The 15168-nt window shown below is 28.4% G+C and overlaps 1 protein-coding gene across 2 annotated transcripts in view; it reads right to left on the bottom strand.

The window, feature by feature from the left end:
• The window catches only part of LOC142320509 (uncharacterized), a 238609-nt gene that overhangs the window by 54266 nt on the left and 169175 nt on the right, over positions 1-15168 (bottom strand). For both annotated transcript variants that reach the window (XM_075358372.1, XM_075358373.1), the window contains exons 18-21: positions 14819-14941; positions 6839-6991; positions 3679-3804; positions 436-659 (exon numbers count right to left, since the gene is read on the bottom strand). In XM_075358372.1, coding sequence (XP_075214487.1) covers positions 436-659; positions 3679-3804; positions 6839-6991; positions 14819-14941 — 626 coding nt within the window. The remainder of the gene's footprint in view (positions 1-435; positions 660-3678; positions 3805-6838; positions 6992-14818; positions 14942-15168) is intronic.

Here is a 15168-nt window from a genome sequence, read left to right as displayed (position 1 = left end):
TTGAAACAGAATTGAAAGAAATGCACTTAAAATTTGAATAAATTTACAAAATGGTAATGATTTACAAATTAAAAAAACAATAAGCTGTTAAAATACATGAATATGTGTTTTTCTACTTTTATTTAGGAATCCACAAACATCTTTTAATGTCAAAAACCAGATTTTAAAATATGGAATTTAAAAAAAAATACTATAAACATTTAACAAACGCACACACACACATGTAAATGAGAAATGAAATGTTTTTGTAGTTTGAATAGAGAAACAATTATGATAATAGTGTTATTTCTTTTTGAAAATTTTCATATCATCACATAACAAGTTAGTATATAAATATCATCACATTCACTTACGTGGAAATTTAGTTGTGGTAAAATATTTTGTCAGCCTAATGGTGATGGTAAATAAATAATAACAATAAAAAACAATACTAACAAGTGGTCCTGGTGGTCCAGTATCTCCTTTTATGCCTTGAGGTCCAAGAAATCCAGGAGGTCCTTGCGGTCCAGGAAAACCTTTTTCACCCACAGGACCGGGTAAACCTGGTGGTCCAAAGGGCCCAGTTTCACCAGTAAGTCCTGGATATCCTGGTTTACCAGAAGGACCAAGATCTCCTTTTTCTCCTGGACTACCTTCTAATCCAGGCCTTCCAGGGGCTCCTGTAAAAAAATGAAAAAATATAAATTAAGTAAATAATTTATTGAATTATCCATGTTTTCAAGGTGAAAAATACTAAACAGAAAAATATTAAATAATTTCTTTTAAATTATTTAACAGAGTAAAATAAAACCCCCGGGATACATGGGCCAAATGCTAGTCAGGCATGGAATTTTTAACACACTACAAGAATTTGTCTCTCACCAGCAGCTGTAATTGGGTGATTAACCTGTAGTTGCTTGAAAGAAGTAATAAATGAAATATAAAAGTAAGTTAAAAAAATTAAAGGTATGCTGGATTAATTACGTAACCAAAATCGTAAATAGTAATTTAAATTTATATGAAATAAATAATCAATAAAAAAAAGAAAAAAAGCTGACTTGTGAATTAATCATTTGATGGAAAATATCAAGTTTTATATCACAATAAACCTTGTTCTATTTTGTTTTATTTTTGTGATTTGCCATTTGTTTGAAGAACACCTGTAGAAATTACAATAAATTATCCCTTTTTTCTTAGTACTGAGATTATAACATTTAATAATTTCTCTTAGAGATTGTTAGTCCATAAAGGCATATAATCAGTACATTAATTTAATTGCAAAATACATTTCCATTTTCCTTTGTGCAAAGAAAGTATCAGTATATTAATGTTTCATTAACCGTAAGTTATAAATGATTAGTTGTTATTACTAAAGCCATGGTAAAATATTTGTATTTATATATTTTATTTTCACTTAAAAAAAAGAATATTTAACTGAAGAAATCGTAATTTATATTATGCAATTTATTACAAGCCTATAAAAAATTGATGCAAGATCTGAACTATAAACTGGATGGGGCACCACTTCCTGAGCCAACTTTTGAATACATTTCCATGTTTTTTAATCAGTATGGGGAAACATATTATTGTGAAGAATTTTGTCTTTTGAGAGAGACTAAAGATGTTTTATCTTATTGCACGTTTAATTTAACTTTCTAATGTGTCGCAATAGTTCTCACTGTTGATAGACTGTTGCTCTTCCAAATAATTGCAAAAAGTAGAGCCTTTATAGTCCCAAAATACTATTAGCATCACTTTACTGGCTGATGCGTAGGTTTTGAATTTTTCCTGGTAGAAAAACACTGATTTTTCCATTCCATACTTTGACATTTGGGTTGATAATTCTAAGTTTTATCACAAGTTATTATATAATCTAAAAAATCTGATGTGGACACTACGTGACTTCATTGTAAGCCTATTAAATTACATATATACATTTTTATTAAAAGTATATAAACTTTTATTTCATTAATAACTTCTATTTTTCATATTTTTTTTATTGAATTATTAATAATTGTAAATTTTTTTATAATTAGAGGTTAATTACTACTAATAAATCAACATATTTAAATTTAAAAAAAGGAGATGAAGTCTGATTTGAACAGATGTGCCTTCCCCTTGTAAGATCCAAATATTTCATAAATTAAAAGTTTATTTGGCTATAACTCTGGAACTAATGAAAATAAGTATCACTTATGATACATCGTTGAAAAGCTCTCAATGAGGGCTTATTACTGCAGTTAAGAAAAGTCCAAAATCCAATTTTTTTTAGATTTTGGGCTTTTTTGGACACTATTGGTCCAGTCGACTGCAGTCAAAAGGGGAGGTGCACAACTAGATGTAACAAAAGTCCTAAATCAAATATTTCAACATCCTACATCTAATCGTTTTTGATTTATGCAAGATACGTGCATACATATACATACATATGTACAGTCACGCCAAAACTAGTAAAAATGGATTTAGGGATGGTCAAAATGGATATTTCCATTGAAATCTGAAAACTGAAATTTTTCACGACTACAATACTTCCTTTAATTCATAAAGGAAGTAAAAAACACAAAAAAATTATATAAAAATTTCCATAAGTAATACATATGTATACAGGTACATACGTGTGTTGATCTGTATATTAATATCTTCAGACTGGCTCAACACAAATTTTTTAAAAGTGGCTCAAAAAATTGATGAAATTAGATTTTTGACAAAATTAAAAGAGGGGAGGGGGTAATTTGTGCCAATATTAATTTTTTTACTTATTGTATAATGGTCGTAAAAAATTGAGCTTTAGTAGAATAAAGTACTTGTTGAAAAGTCCAGAAGTTAAAAGCATTAAATTCTTTTTAAAATTTTTATTTATGCTCTGTTCAAATGTCAATTCAGGTGTTTGTGATTTTTAATTGACTGTGTATGAAAATCCAGATGTGAGTGGAGGAAATGTATTTTCAAAGACACATTACATCCCATAGCTCTGTATGAAGTAAGATGTTGATTAACAATATCGTGATAATTGTCAGAGTTTTGTTTGTCGAGAAAATTTTTGCAAACGTCTTTAAATGAAGCCAAAGCTGCACTTTCTACATTATTTAACATTGACCAACTCTCTTATTTAAGGATCAAAAAATATTCCTTCTTTAATTTTTCCTTCACTTACATTTAGAAGTTTCTGTCTGACGTACAAAAATCTGGGACTGTCCTTTTTCACAGCTTTTACAAAATTTTTCATTAGTCCTAGCTTGATATGGAGAGGGGGCAAAAATATTTTTTTGGGTAAAATTAAAGTTCATGAATAATATTTTATCCATTTGGAGTTAAGTTGTCTCGTTTTTTCCACTCTTTGGTAACATAATGTTTATCCCTAGCTCGGCTGTCCCGAAAACAGTACATGTAAACATTCTTTACATAGTGAAAGTTCACTACGGTATGGTGTTATTATATATGCTATAATGAAATTTTTTTTTTTACTATAAATAACAATCTTATGATCAAAATCAGGAAAAAAATTACCATAATTTCAAAAATACATCTATAAACAAAGTACAACCACTGCTCATGAATAAATCATGTCTATTCACACTGCCTAGAAAACCTTATAATTTCTTTATTTTTTATGTAAAACATAACAAAATTCCACATTACAGCATTTAATGAGATTATATTCTTAAAATTAAGTGAAATATTTTTTTTTTATATTACTACCTGGAAGACCTCTAGGTCCAATGAATCCTTTTAGTCCCTCTATTCCTGGAGCTCCTCTGTCACCTTTCTCACCAGGAAATCCTGGAAGACCGGATCTACCTCCTTCCCCAGGCAAACCTGGTTCACCTAAAAACATAAAAATTACATTAATTTTCATCATCCAACTACAAATAAGGGATGTTTAAGTCTGCACAAAGTCAAAAGATGGTGCTCATAGTATAGTGTTAAAGTCATTCTTAAATTTTCCTCATCTTTGCAAGGAGTATACACCAAGTTTCAGTTAGATATATTCATAATTTTGTTATTCTCATTTGAGTAATCAATAATTGTGATTTGTGAAAAATGAATAAAAGAGAATTTTGTAGGGCGAACAAACATTACTTTTTGAAAAGATTAACTGTTCAGGAAACTAAAGCCAAGGCAGATAAATATCACAGTGCATTGGCTTTATTGATTAGAACTGTTCATGGTTATTAAGTAGAATGGTTCAGGTTCATGAGCAATTTGGTTATTTTTTGGAGTTATCATATACGCACAGATGACAATGAACGCTCCAAATGTCCTATTCAGGTTATATAATTGCAGATAATGTTAAAAAAATTCATGATATAATAATGATGGATAGAAGATTAAAAGCATATGAGATTGCTAAAACTACAGGCATCTCAAATGAATGACTGTATAGTTCTTTTCATGAATATATAAAAATATACATACATGCAAAGATTATTCACAACATGCACACCATGTTTTCTCACAGTCAGTCAAAAGCATGAATGAGCAAATATTTCTAAGCACAGTTTGGGGCTGTTTCAAACTAATTAAGAGAAATTTCTGCACCAATTCATAAAGTCGATGAAATGGATACATCACCACTGATCTAAAACTGAGGAACAGGCAACAGTTGTTTGCAGTTAAGGAGCTTACTCAAAAGAAGCCAAAAAAAATTCCATCAGTAGAAAAGGTGAAACAGTCTTTTTGGATACTTGTGGCATAAGTTTTATTGGCTTTTTGAAAAAAGGTAAAATTATAACCAGACAGTACTACGTATATTTGCTGGATTATCTCTTAACAATGAGAAACCAAAAAACAAATGACAAATATGACAAAAAAGAAGGTTCTTTTTCAATGAAACAATATTGAACAATTTGACTGACAAAATTATTTGAATATGCTATAAAATTCTTCTGCATCCTGCTGTTCACCAGACTTAGCACCTTCACACTATTATCTGTTTCCAAATTCAAAGAAGTGCTTGCTGGAAAGAGATTTAAACAAAACAATGAAGTTATTGCCAAATATCTGACTATTTTGAAGATTTGAACAAATCATACTATAAGGATGAATAAAGAATTTTGAACATGTTTGGGCTAAGAATATAGACTAGAAATGAGATTATGTTGAGAAATAAAAGAGATTTTTCCTGAAAAACTGTATTTTGTATATTTTTGCACTAACTTATCAAATACCTCAAATACATACATTTATGAAAGTAAAAATTTCTAAATTAATATTACTATTTTGGACTCATGTTAAATTAGGTCTACCTACCAGGTGTGTAAATATGAAACCGGAATTTTGTACAGAAAATACACATTTATTTTATGAAAATGATAAAAAATATTATTTGAAATATTGACCATCGTTAGCTATACATTTTTCCCATCTCTCTGACAATTTATGAATGCCACGCCACAAAAACTGTTGCTCTTTTGAGGTAAACCAGTCATCAAGCCAATTTTTCACGTTTTCATAAGAAGTGAAGCACTGCTCAGCTAGTGTGTATTCCATCAATGCAAATAAATAGTAGTCGGACGGAGCCAAGTCTGGTGAGTAAGTTGCATGCAAAAGTATTTCCCAACTGAATGCATGAATCGTTTCCTTGACCGATTTTGCTGTGTGTGATGGTGCATTATCATGAAGCAAAATCACTTTGTGTTGCCTTTTTTGATATTCGGATTGTTAAGCAATGCTTGATTCAAATTGATCATTTGTTGTCGGTAGCGTTCAGTATTAATGGTTTCACCATGTTTTAGCAGCTCATAATAGATCTCATCCTTCTGATCCCATAAAACACAGAACACTGTCTTTTTTCCATAGCGATTTGGCCTTGAAATCGATGTTGATAGTTCGCGTGGAGTTAACCATGATCTTTTACGCTTCGGATCCTCAAAATGTATCCACTTTTCATCACCTGTCTGAGAAATTACTTTCTTTTGTACCTGGCGAGCAACATTTCGCAAGTGGTTTTTTGTTTTCTTGCTGTCTTTCATTCAGTTCATGTGGAACCCATTTTCTGGATCTTTCCCATGGCTTTCAAACGTATGGACGGTTTTTTGTGTTACATTTAATTGATCTGTGAGTTGTTGTGTTTGACCATCATCCTCATTCAACAATGCTTGCAATTCGCTGTCTTCAAACTTTTTCAGTGGTCTTCCATGTTCTTCGTTTCTCATGTCAAAATCGCACCTTTTGAATTTTTTAAACCACTCAAAGCACTGTGATTTACCAAGAGCATGCTCACCATAAGCTTCAACAAGCAATTAATGTGATTCTGCAGCCGTTTTCTTTAAATGGTAACAGAAAATCAATGCTGCCTGCAAATCATAGTCTGTAGGTACAAAACTTGAAATCTTCAACGCTAATTAAAACTATGCTGTTGTGTGAAACTTGTACTGTTGTGAGGTGAAAATCTTTGTCAGTTGTCAAAGAAAGAAAATGGTGCCAATGATGCAGTTTGATGGTAACTACATTGACAGCTAGGGCCATCTATGGGCAAATTCCAGTTTCATATTTACACACCTGGTATATTAATTCCTGAAGGAAACCTGGTTTACTGAAATAAATGTATAACCCATTAATAATAATTTATTATTATATGGTAAACTTACTTTTTCAATTTAATTAGGATGAGTTTCTCAAAAAAAATTTAAGTAAATAATGTAAAGATTTTCACACAATGTTTTTAAAACAAAAAGTCTATATACCATGGATAAATGTTGATAAAAGATTTTACTGGGAAAAGATTAAAATGAATGATTTGTTTTGTGAAATTTTGGCATAGGATTTTCTTCTGGGTAAAAAATAAAATGTAGTACAATTGCCTAGAGGAACACTGAATAGTTCAACTTGTAATTTTATGAAGTTGAATTATTTTTACCTTTAGGACCATCTTTTCCAGGTGCTCCATCTATTCCTCTTGGTCCTGGAGGACCTAAAGGACCAGGTTCTCCTTTACTACCAGTTAAGCCAACAATACCATTAAGTCCTGGAACACCCTGATCGCCTTTTTCACCAACAGAACCCGGTATACCTTGCAACAAAGAAAAAACATATAATACACAAAATAAACATGAAACATATATAAAAAAAAAAACATAAAAGTATAACATGTATTTTTTATTTTCTCATATAAATATAACATAAAATATATAAGTAAAACATATAATATGACATAAAATAAATTTATTTGTAGATATGTAAGAACGAATCATATTATATCTTTATATATATCAGTGCTGTCTGTTTATTTTATAAAGTTATGTTGAAAGACTAGGTTAATCTAAATATACTATTTTACTTATATTTATGATAAAACTTAACTGCATAATATATTCTCATTTTGCTATGTGGAAAGTATCAGTAAATTATCACTTTGTAAAGAATAGACTATGATAAGTTTTATTACTAACGCTAAATAAAATATTTATATTCATACATTTTATTTTCACTTTTCGTTTTTAAATTGAAATTGTATTTTATTATTCCGTTCATTCTATAAAAATTAACTATGTTCAGTATAAATAATAGATACATAGTATATAATAGGCCTGTTCATTATATATGAAAAGCATAATTTCCATGCATATAGTTATACATATATGCGCATAATTAACACAATGTTATGAAGAGAATACAGTAAATTCAACCAAAGCTACTAATCTTATTCCTAAAGTATACTCTGCTGAAACTCTTGTTGGTGTTTCATTTGTAGTTACATGCCAGTACTCGTAGATTGTGATATATATGACCAACTGCCATTTTACCAAAAAATGATTTGTAAACATCTAGGATTGAAAATAGAATTCAAAATGATTGGACCTCCACAAAAGGTGAAATAAATTCCACCAGGAGAAAAATTCTATTAATAAAAAATGATGTTGCCCATCCAAAATCAACATGGCACAGATTGAATAGTGAAACAAAGATGAAAATAAAATAATGTTATGAATTTTTTTAAATTATTTTTATTTTTAATGGTTTTAGTCACCAAAAGTAGATATCATAACAAGAAAATTCAATAATTTCATGTGGTATAATTTTTTTTTAAATGAAATAATTTTGGTTTGAAATACAATTATTTATGAAATCACCCCCTAAAAAAACTAGACCTGATAAACCTTGTAGTTGTAAAGTTTCTGTGTACATACATACATGTACAATTGAACATCCAAATAAATAAATACATAACTGGTTTCATAGTGTCACTAGATTTCTGTGATTTCACTACTTTACCGTGCATTTATTTTCTCTACTATAAATTAATATTTCTACACAGCAAAGACTGATTTATTTACCTGACCAATATACATTATATTTTCAATTTTTATACAGGTGATTTCAACTGTGCATAAAGTACAATAAACAGGAAAATACAATATTTAACTGAGAAAATCAATAACTTGGACGGTACAATGTATTACAAGTCTTTTATTTATGAATCTTCAGGGCAGTTTTAGGTGTAAATTTCTCTAGATTTCTCTTAAGGCTTAAACTGAAGTATGTTGAATTTTACAGTAATTTTTACTGTATTCATATTTTAAAACACTCATTACAGTCACCTCAATTATACATGGAAAAAAATTTCCTAACCTTTTTTTTTTATTTAATATGTAGTCTAATATTTCTGAAAAAAAAAAATGGTGTATTTATCTCTGTCCTAAGGTGATTATAAATATGTTTAATTAAATTTAACAGTACTGCATGCGATGCAATAATTTTTGAAATTTTCGATAAAAATTATGCGTGATACAAATTTGAATAGCACATGAAGGAAATGAAGTAGAAAAACGATTAAATGTCATTTGAAAACTGAATGCATTCTGTAAACGATTCTTACATTTCAGAAGATAGCAGAACTTATGAAATTTCTATAGTACAAAATGAAACATATGGTTACAGGTTGAGTTCTGTTGCATGCTGATGTCCATATTGTATACCGATGCTAAACATTAATGAAGTGTTTATTAGTTTAACTTTTTGTTTAAAAACTAATAAAAGGACCATTTTAAAATAAAATTTTTGGAATCATTTCTGCATATGAATGAATGTGCAGTGCATGAACTTAGTGTATTAGTAACTTATTTTAAAATTTAGGTTAATGTATATGTTTTTTGTAAGTTGTTTTCTATTTTCTTTTTTGAAAACATGTGATTATTTACAATATGCCACCCAACCAAACAGATTGTAGTAAAAAAGATAAATAAGAGTTTATAGAAATTACAAACTCAGTCTGCTATTGAAAAAAGGTGGAAAGGTAAAATGCTAGGTTCTCAAAAAGTTCCCTCAGAAACTGATGAAGGATCAGCACAGCCCTGCTGTTATTGTAAATAATTAAATGTTAATATAAATAAAGACGTCAACTCAATGAAACAGGCAGTTCTGGCAACATTAAACCATTGCTGATTTCACTGATTCAATGGTGAGCCACGGCACATTAAGTGTCCTGAAGGGATTACCAGCTGGTCTACAACTGTGTGTTGGCTTCAAATAAAGAACCTGGTAGTCATAAAGAAAATTTCAGAACACCTATTAATTTGAAAGTATTAAAACATATTGCTCTTATATCAGAGGCTATATGATCCTGCTTTATTAAAAAAGTGTCTGAGAGGTTAGATACAAAACATCAATGAAAGCCGACATGTTTATTTGGCCCAAATGTGATTATAATTTATAGTATAATTTTGAAAATATAGCAGCTAAAACTGTCATGGAGACTGCCTCTTTGTCCCCTGGACAAAATACTACGTTTTAGCAAGAAGACGTGACAGAAGACGCAAAATTAAAAGTGCACATTTATTGTCACTTACAAAAAAAGGAAAAGATTATTGAAATTAATTAGTACCAGGAAGGAAGAATTGAATAAAGAAAAAGAAGGATGTACATATAAACTAGAAGAATTTTAATATCTGAGAACATATAGGAAAGCTGTGTAGAAGCACTCTTCATTTTTAATAGGCAATTTCTGAAAATTGTTTTTTTTTTCTAAACTAGGAAGACCATATCTTGAGTTCTATAATAGTTAGCCTTAAATTTTTTTTTAAAAATTGTTCATTATTTCAAGGTCTATTATCTGATGTATGGAGAAACAATTAAACCTAACTGAACATTTTATTTTTTAGTTGAAACCTGAAATAATGAGTAATTTTTCTAATGTTTCTTATAAATGTTTTAATAATTCTAAAAAAAAAAAATTGCTAATACATCAGATAATAGACCTTAATTTTCTAAATATTAAAAAAAAATAATTACTATGAAACAATTCCTTGCTGAGATATTTGCTTCCTAGCAGGTAGCTGCATTTTCACCCCCCCCCCCCCACTCATATATTAAGGGTTGCTCTATAAATTTAAAAAATATATTTATATCATTTTTCATGTATTTTATTGCATAAATTGTACACATAAAATGAAAGATGTAGCTATAAAAGAAAAAACATTTTTTGTGAGATAGACTTTCTCCCTAAATGTTCTGTTGGAATTGTACGCTTCTAGAAAAGAAATTAAAATATAAATATATCAAAATTTCAAATAAATTTAGATATACTTATATTTTAGAATCAGCAGTGATCAGAATGAGGAGAATCAAGAGTAAGCTTCAATAAAGGAAGGATAAGACAGGGGTGTAATTTATCACAAATTCTTTTTAACTCACATCCAAAAAGCAACAGACAGAATAAGAGTAAAATTTAGTGTAGGAATCAAAATCCAGTCGATAAAGATAGACATGATGAGATTTGCAGATAACACAGCAGTTATTACAGGTAGGGTAGTAAGCATGATACGAGTGATAATGGACATGATTTTTATCAACTACAACCTTAAAATCAAAGACAAAATGAAAGCAATGGTTTGTGGACAAAATAATGGAAGAATACAAATATAATTAAAAAATGAAAATTTTGTGCAAATCAAGGGAATTAAATACTCAGGAAGCTTCAAAAAAGAGTAGCTCATTCTTGATTAAGAATCAGTTTACCAAAGATAGTTTTAAACAAAAAGGAGCTGCTAAGTGCTAACAACATTAGTTAAGAAACATGAAAAAAGTTTCTTAAAACATTCATCAAGAGTGTAACACAGTGTGGGAGTCAGAGTTGGACTGTAGAGAAAAAGAGTTTTAGAAGGATTTGAGGTGTGGTGCGATCGGTGAATGTTAAAAATTAGATGGATAGACAAAAATCACTAATGTTAAGTTTCTCAATGAATGAACTAGAATAGAATCCTTTAAAAAAATACAACAAAACTTGAGATACACTAATTGGACATACAATGGGATTTGACAGAGTTAGAATAAAATTATTGGGGGAGATGATTGAAGGGAAAAGCCTCAAAGGAAGGGGAAGACTGAAGTACTTAAGACAGATTATGGATGATATGAATATCTAAGCTATGAACAATTAAGGAAAAAGACTCAAGAAAGAAGTATCTGGATACCCATTGCAAACCAAATGATAACAGAAAAATATTTTAGTACTTCAATCATGAAAAATCAAGAAAATTGTTCTCTGAATATCAGAAATCTAGTAAAATATTGTTTCTAAATTTCTTACATAGGTGATTGATGTAATTTTTCTTAGTAAGCCTATCTACGAGAACAAACCACATATTTGTATAAAATTGTAATATACATTATATACTATATAAAATAAAATGTATGACTGTAAATTGTTAACAATCTGTAATTCCAAATTAATATAAATATACAACTGAAGAAAGGCTCATTATCACCATTCGTACTGCCTTTCTGTTTAAACAGGATTTTCCAAAACCAAGTTTAATACAGAATGAACTTATTTAAATCAGACACTGCAATTTATATGATAAAAATATTAACAATCTGTAATAATAACAAAAACAAAATAAAAAAATTTTGTTTTGTTTTGAAATGTTTTAAAAGAAAACTAAGCTTATAATTATTAAATATTTATGGTTAAATATATTTCCATCTAATGTGTAGTATCATAAAGTGAGGTTCCCAATATAAATCAGATAGAATTTTCAAGATACTAAATAAGCTGTCAGATTGTTGTTTGCCGGTGAAAAGTATGAATCATATAGAATGATAATTAGAAAACTAAAAATGTTAAATTATCCAAGCATGTTATATTTAAAAATCAGCCTTCTTTGATAAAAAGAGGAGTCACTTTTTCTTTAAAAATAATAACAACCACTAATATCAAACTATACAAACTGGTTTCCTACAACTCAATACAATACTATAGCTTACAAGAAAGGGTCGTGCTATGTTTCCACTACCATTTTTAATAAATTAACAAATGTCTGAAAAATATTCCCACCAAATTATATAAAATATAATCAAGAGATTCTTTTACAGAAATAATATCACCCAGTTATTAATTTTTAAATAATAATTAAGAAAAAAAAATAGATTTTCTGCATCACATAAACAAGTACATTATTCACTTCTAAACAGTGATTATTTTGTAATAATTTTTTTTATTTAATATCTTCATTTGTTAATCTTACAATTATTTCATAAATTTTTAACGAATATGTTAAATAATTAATATCGATTTTAATCGGATTTTTTTTAATTTTATAATTAAATGTGTATTTTGTAATACTGCTCTGATCAAGGTTGTACCATGGTTTTCCTTGATCCATTCTAATAAACGCTAGACTAGTTCTATCATAACTAGCAATTTCTGAAATCATCTAAAAAAGTAGTATTATGTACCAACCAAAATATAAAATTTATTTATTTATGTCTTTACATGAAGTATTTATCAGCAGCCCTATCTTGATGAAAAGTTGTTTTTCCACACCCCCATAAAACATACACTTAATAAAAAAAAATTAATAGCATGAAAGTTACATTTGTAGTAACTTCTCTTAAAAATGATCATTAAATTTAGAATAGGGAACAAAAATTCAATTTTCTTTTTTTACATCGTAAAACATTTAAGATGCATCAGCTGAGAAATGCATTTTATTCTTTTTATGAACATCTTTCTACACATTCTTCAGATAATTCCTGAGTATTGAAAAGAAAAACAAATTTTAAACCGCTTTCACAAAGCATTTTTGAAATTTCTAACAGGTATTTCCTTTCCCCATCTTGCCGGAAGATTTTTACATTTTACTCATCGAGTACATATTTTAATAAAAAGACTGCCAGCGGATAAGAATTAAAACCAACAAAATTTGAAATTTCTTTTTATACAATCCTTTTTATAAACTTTGAATAGGGATTTTTTTGGGTTACAAGAAAAAATAAATATCTAAAGAAACACTAAGTAATTCAGTTCTAAAATAATATTTTCAAAATTCCTTCCAAAATTTGAAGTTTAAGCAATTAGTTTTAAGTAATTAAATTAAGTCATTGGTTATCAATTTTAACTTTTAACAAGTTATAAAAATGGTAAATTTTTTTTCACGATAAACTTTTTAAATATTTATTAATTTATACAGAAACAACAGGCTTACTTACACTCACACTTATTGTTGGATGATAATGAATTTGTAGCATGTGAAAAATGTCATGCTTGACCAAGATTTAAACTTAGGACCTCTGGATAAAAGGCCAAGACACTACCACTCTGCCATAGAGATCAATAATTGTATCAGACCAAAATGTGTGTATGTATGTATGTATGAAGGTCACAAAAAAAGTAGTATCCAATCATACATTACTATCATTCAGGTCAATCCTGGTCAGTTTCAGTCCAGGCATTATTAGTAACCTAAATAACCATATTTAAGTAAGTTTCATCACTTCAGAAGCATTAATATTATTTCTCTTAACATATGTTTAAGCATGAGATGCACTTAGTAAATATACACCTTTATTTTTACTTTTTCATTTCTAATCTTTACTATACAGCTGTATAATAACTTTCAGACAGAATAATAATAATACCTAGATAGTTTTGACAGCTGTTCTTTAAACCATACTTAAAATTATTTGTAAATACGGTAAATAAATAAATAGTTTATTATGATCGGTACATAATACGTTATATAAATGATCTCTTTATAAGATAAATTATAAATATAAAAACAAAATTATGATAAAAACAGGTATTTTTAAAATCCATATTAATTATTTATATACAAGTACAAATACATGAAATAGTGTTAAAAAGAGATGCATTAAACATAAGAAATTATTAAATAAATAATTTGCTATTCAGAAGGCAGTACTGAAAATTATTTTAAGTGTATATTTATGTACCCATTGAACAGAATGCAGATCATTATCTGTTTCTTTTTGGTGAATTATCTGACCTGTCTGATTTTCAAATCTGCTTTTACTTTTGATAACTGCTCAAATGGTTTAACATTTATTGTTTGAATTAGATATTAAATTAACATAATATAATCTGAAGAGGAACAAATATCTTTAATGTAAATTCATTTCTAATTATTCAAATAATTCTGGAAGTTATAAGACAAATTAAATTTAGACATTTGAGAGAGATTTCTTAGCACAGAGGTAGATTTTACAATTTTTTCTGTAATTCAAGTGATTTTTTTTTCATTTTTAAACTGTTTCTTTTTTACTAAAGGGAAAGCTAGAAAGAAAGCTTCTGAAATGCATTAAGAAAATTAATTGTTGATTTTTCATAAAAGCTAAGCTAAGCTTTGTTATTTACTTCCTCAATTAGTTTCTGACAACAAGGTTCTCAAATTTCAAATTGAATCTTAATTGATCACCTAGCTCCTTTGACTGAACATTTATTAAAATTACTTTCTAATATGTAAATCACTTCTTCTGAAGTATTTTTTATTAACTAAGATACCAAATAATTAAAATTAAACCGACTGAATTTTAAGATCAAATTAGTATGATTGGTAATCATAAATAATTACTGTTACCAGAATGACTTGTGTAACTATACCTGGTGTTCCTGGTGGACCATACTTTCCAGAAGGTCCAGGTAATCCTTGTTCTCCTTTATCACCTCTGAATCCTTGAGGACCTGGTGGACCAATTCCTGGAATGCCTTGCTCACCTTTATCTCCTATAATGTTTAAAAAAATAATGATTATATTTAATTGCACAAACAAAATAATAAAAAAGTCATAACTAATTAACACAAAATATTTTTATATGTATTTAAAGTGGACTTTTTTAAAAGAAGGTCAAAATAAAAATGGCTTGTAATTTAAAATATTAAGCAAAATACTCTTATACCCCAAATGAACAAAAAGCTACACATAGACTTCTAAAATCATTTAAACCGATATA

Source organism: Lycorma delicatula, chromosome 2 (assembly GCF_047948215.1).
Source record: "Lycorma delicatula isolate Av1 chromosome 2, ASM4794821v1, whole genome shotgun sequence".
NCBI classification, from domain to species: Eukaryota; Metazoa; Arthropoda; class Insecta; order Hemiptera; family Fulgoridae; genus Lycorma; species Lycorma delicatula.
Note: the sequence above shows the minus strand (reverse complement) of the source record. Positions and strands in the feature narration are given on the sequence as shown.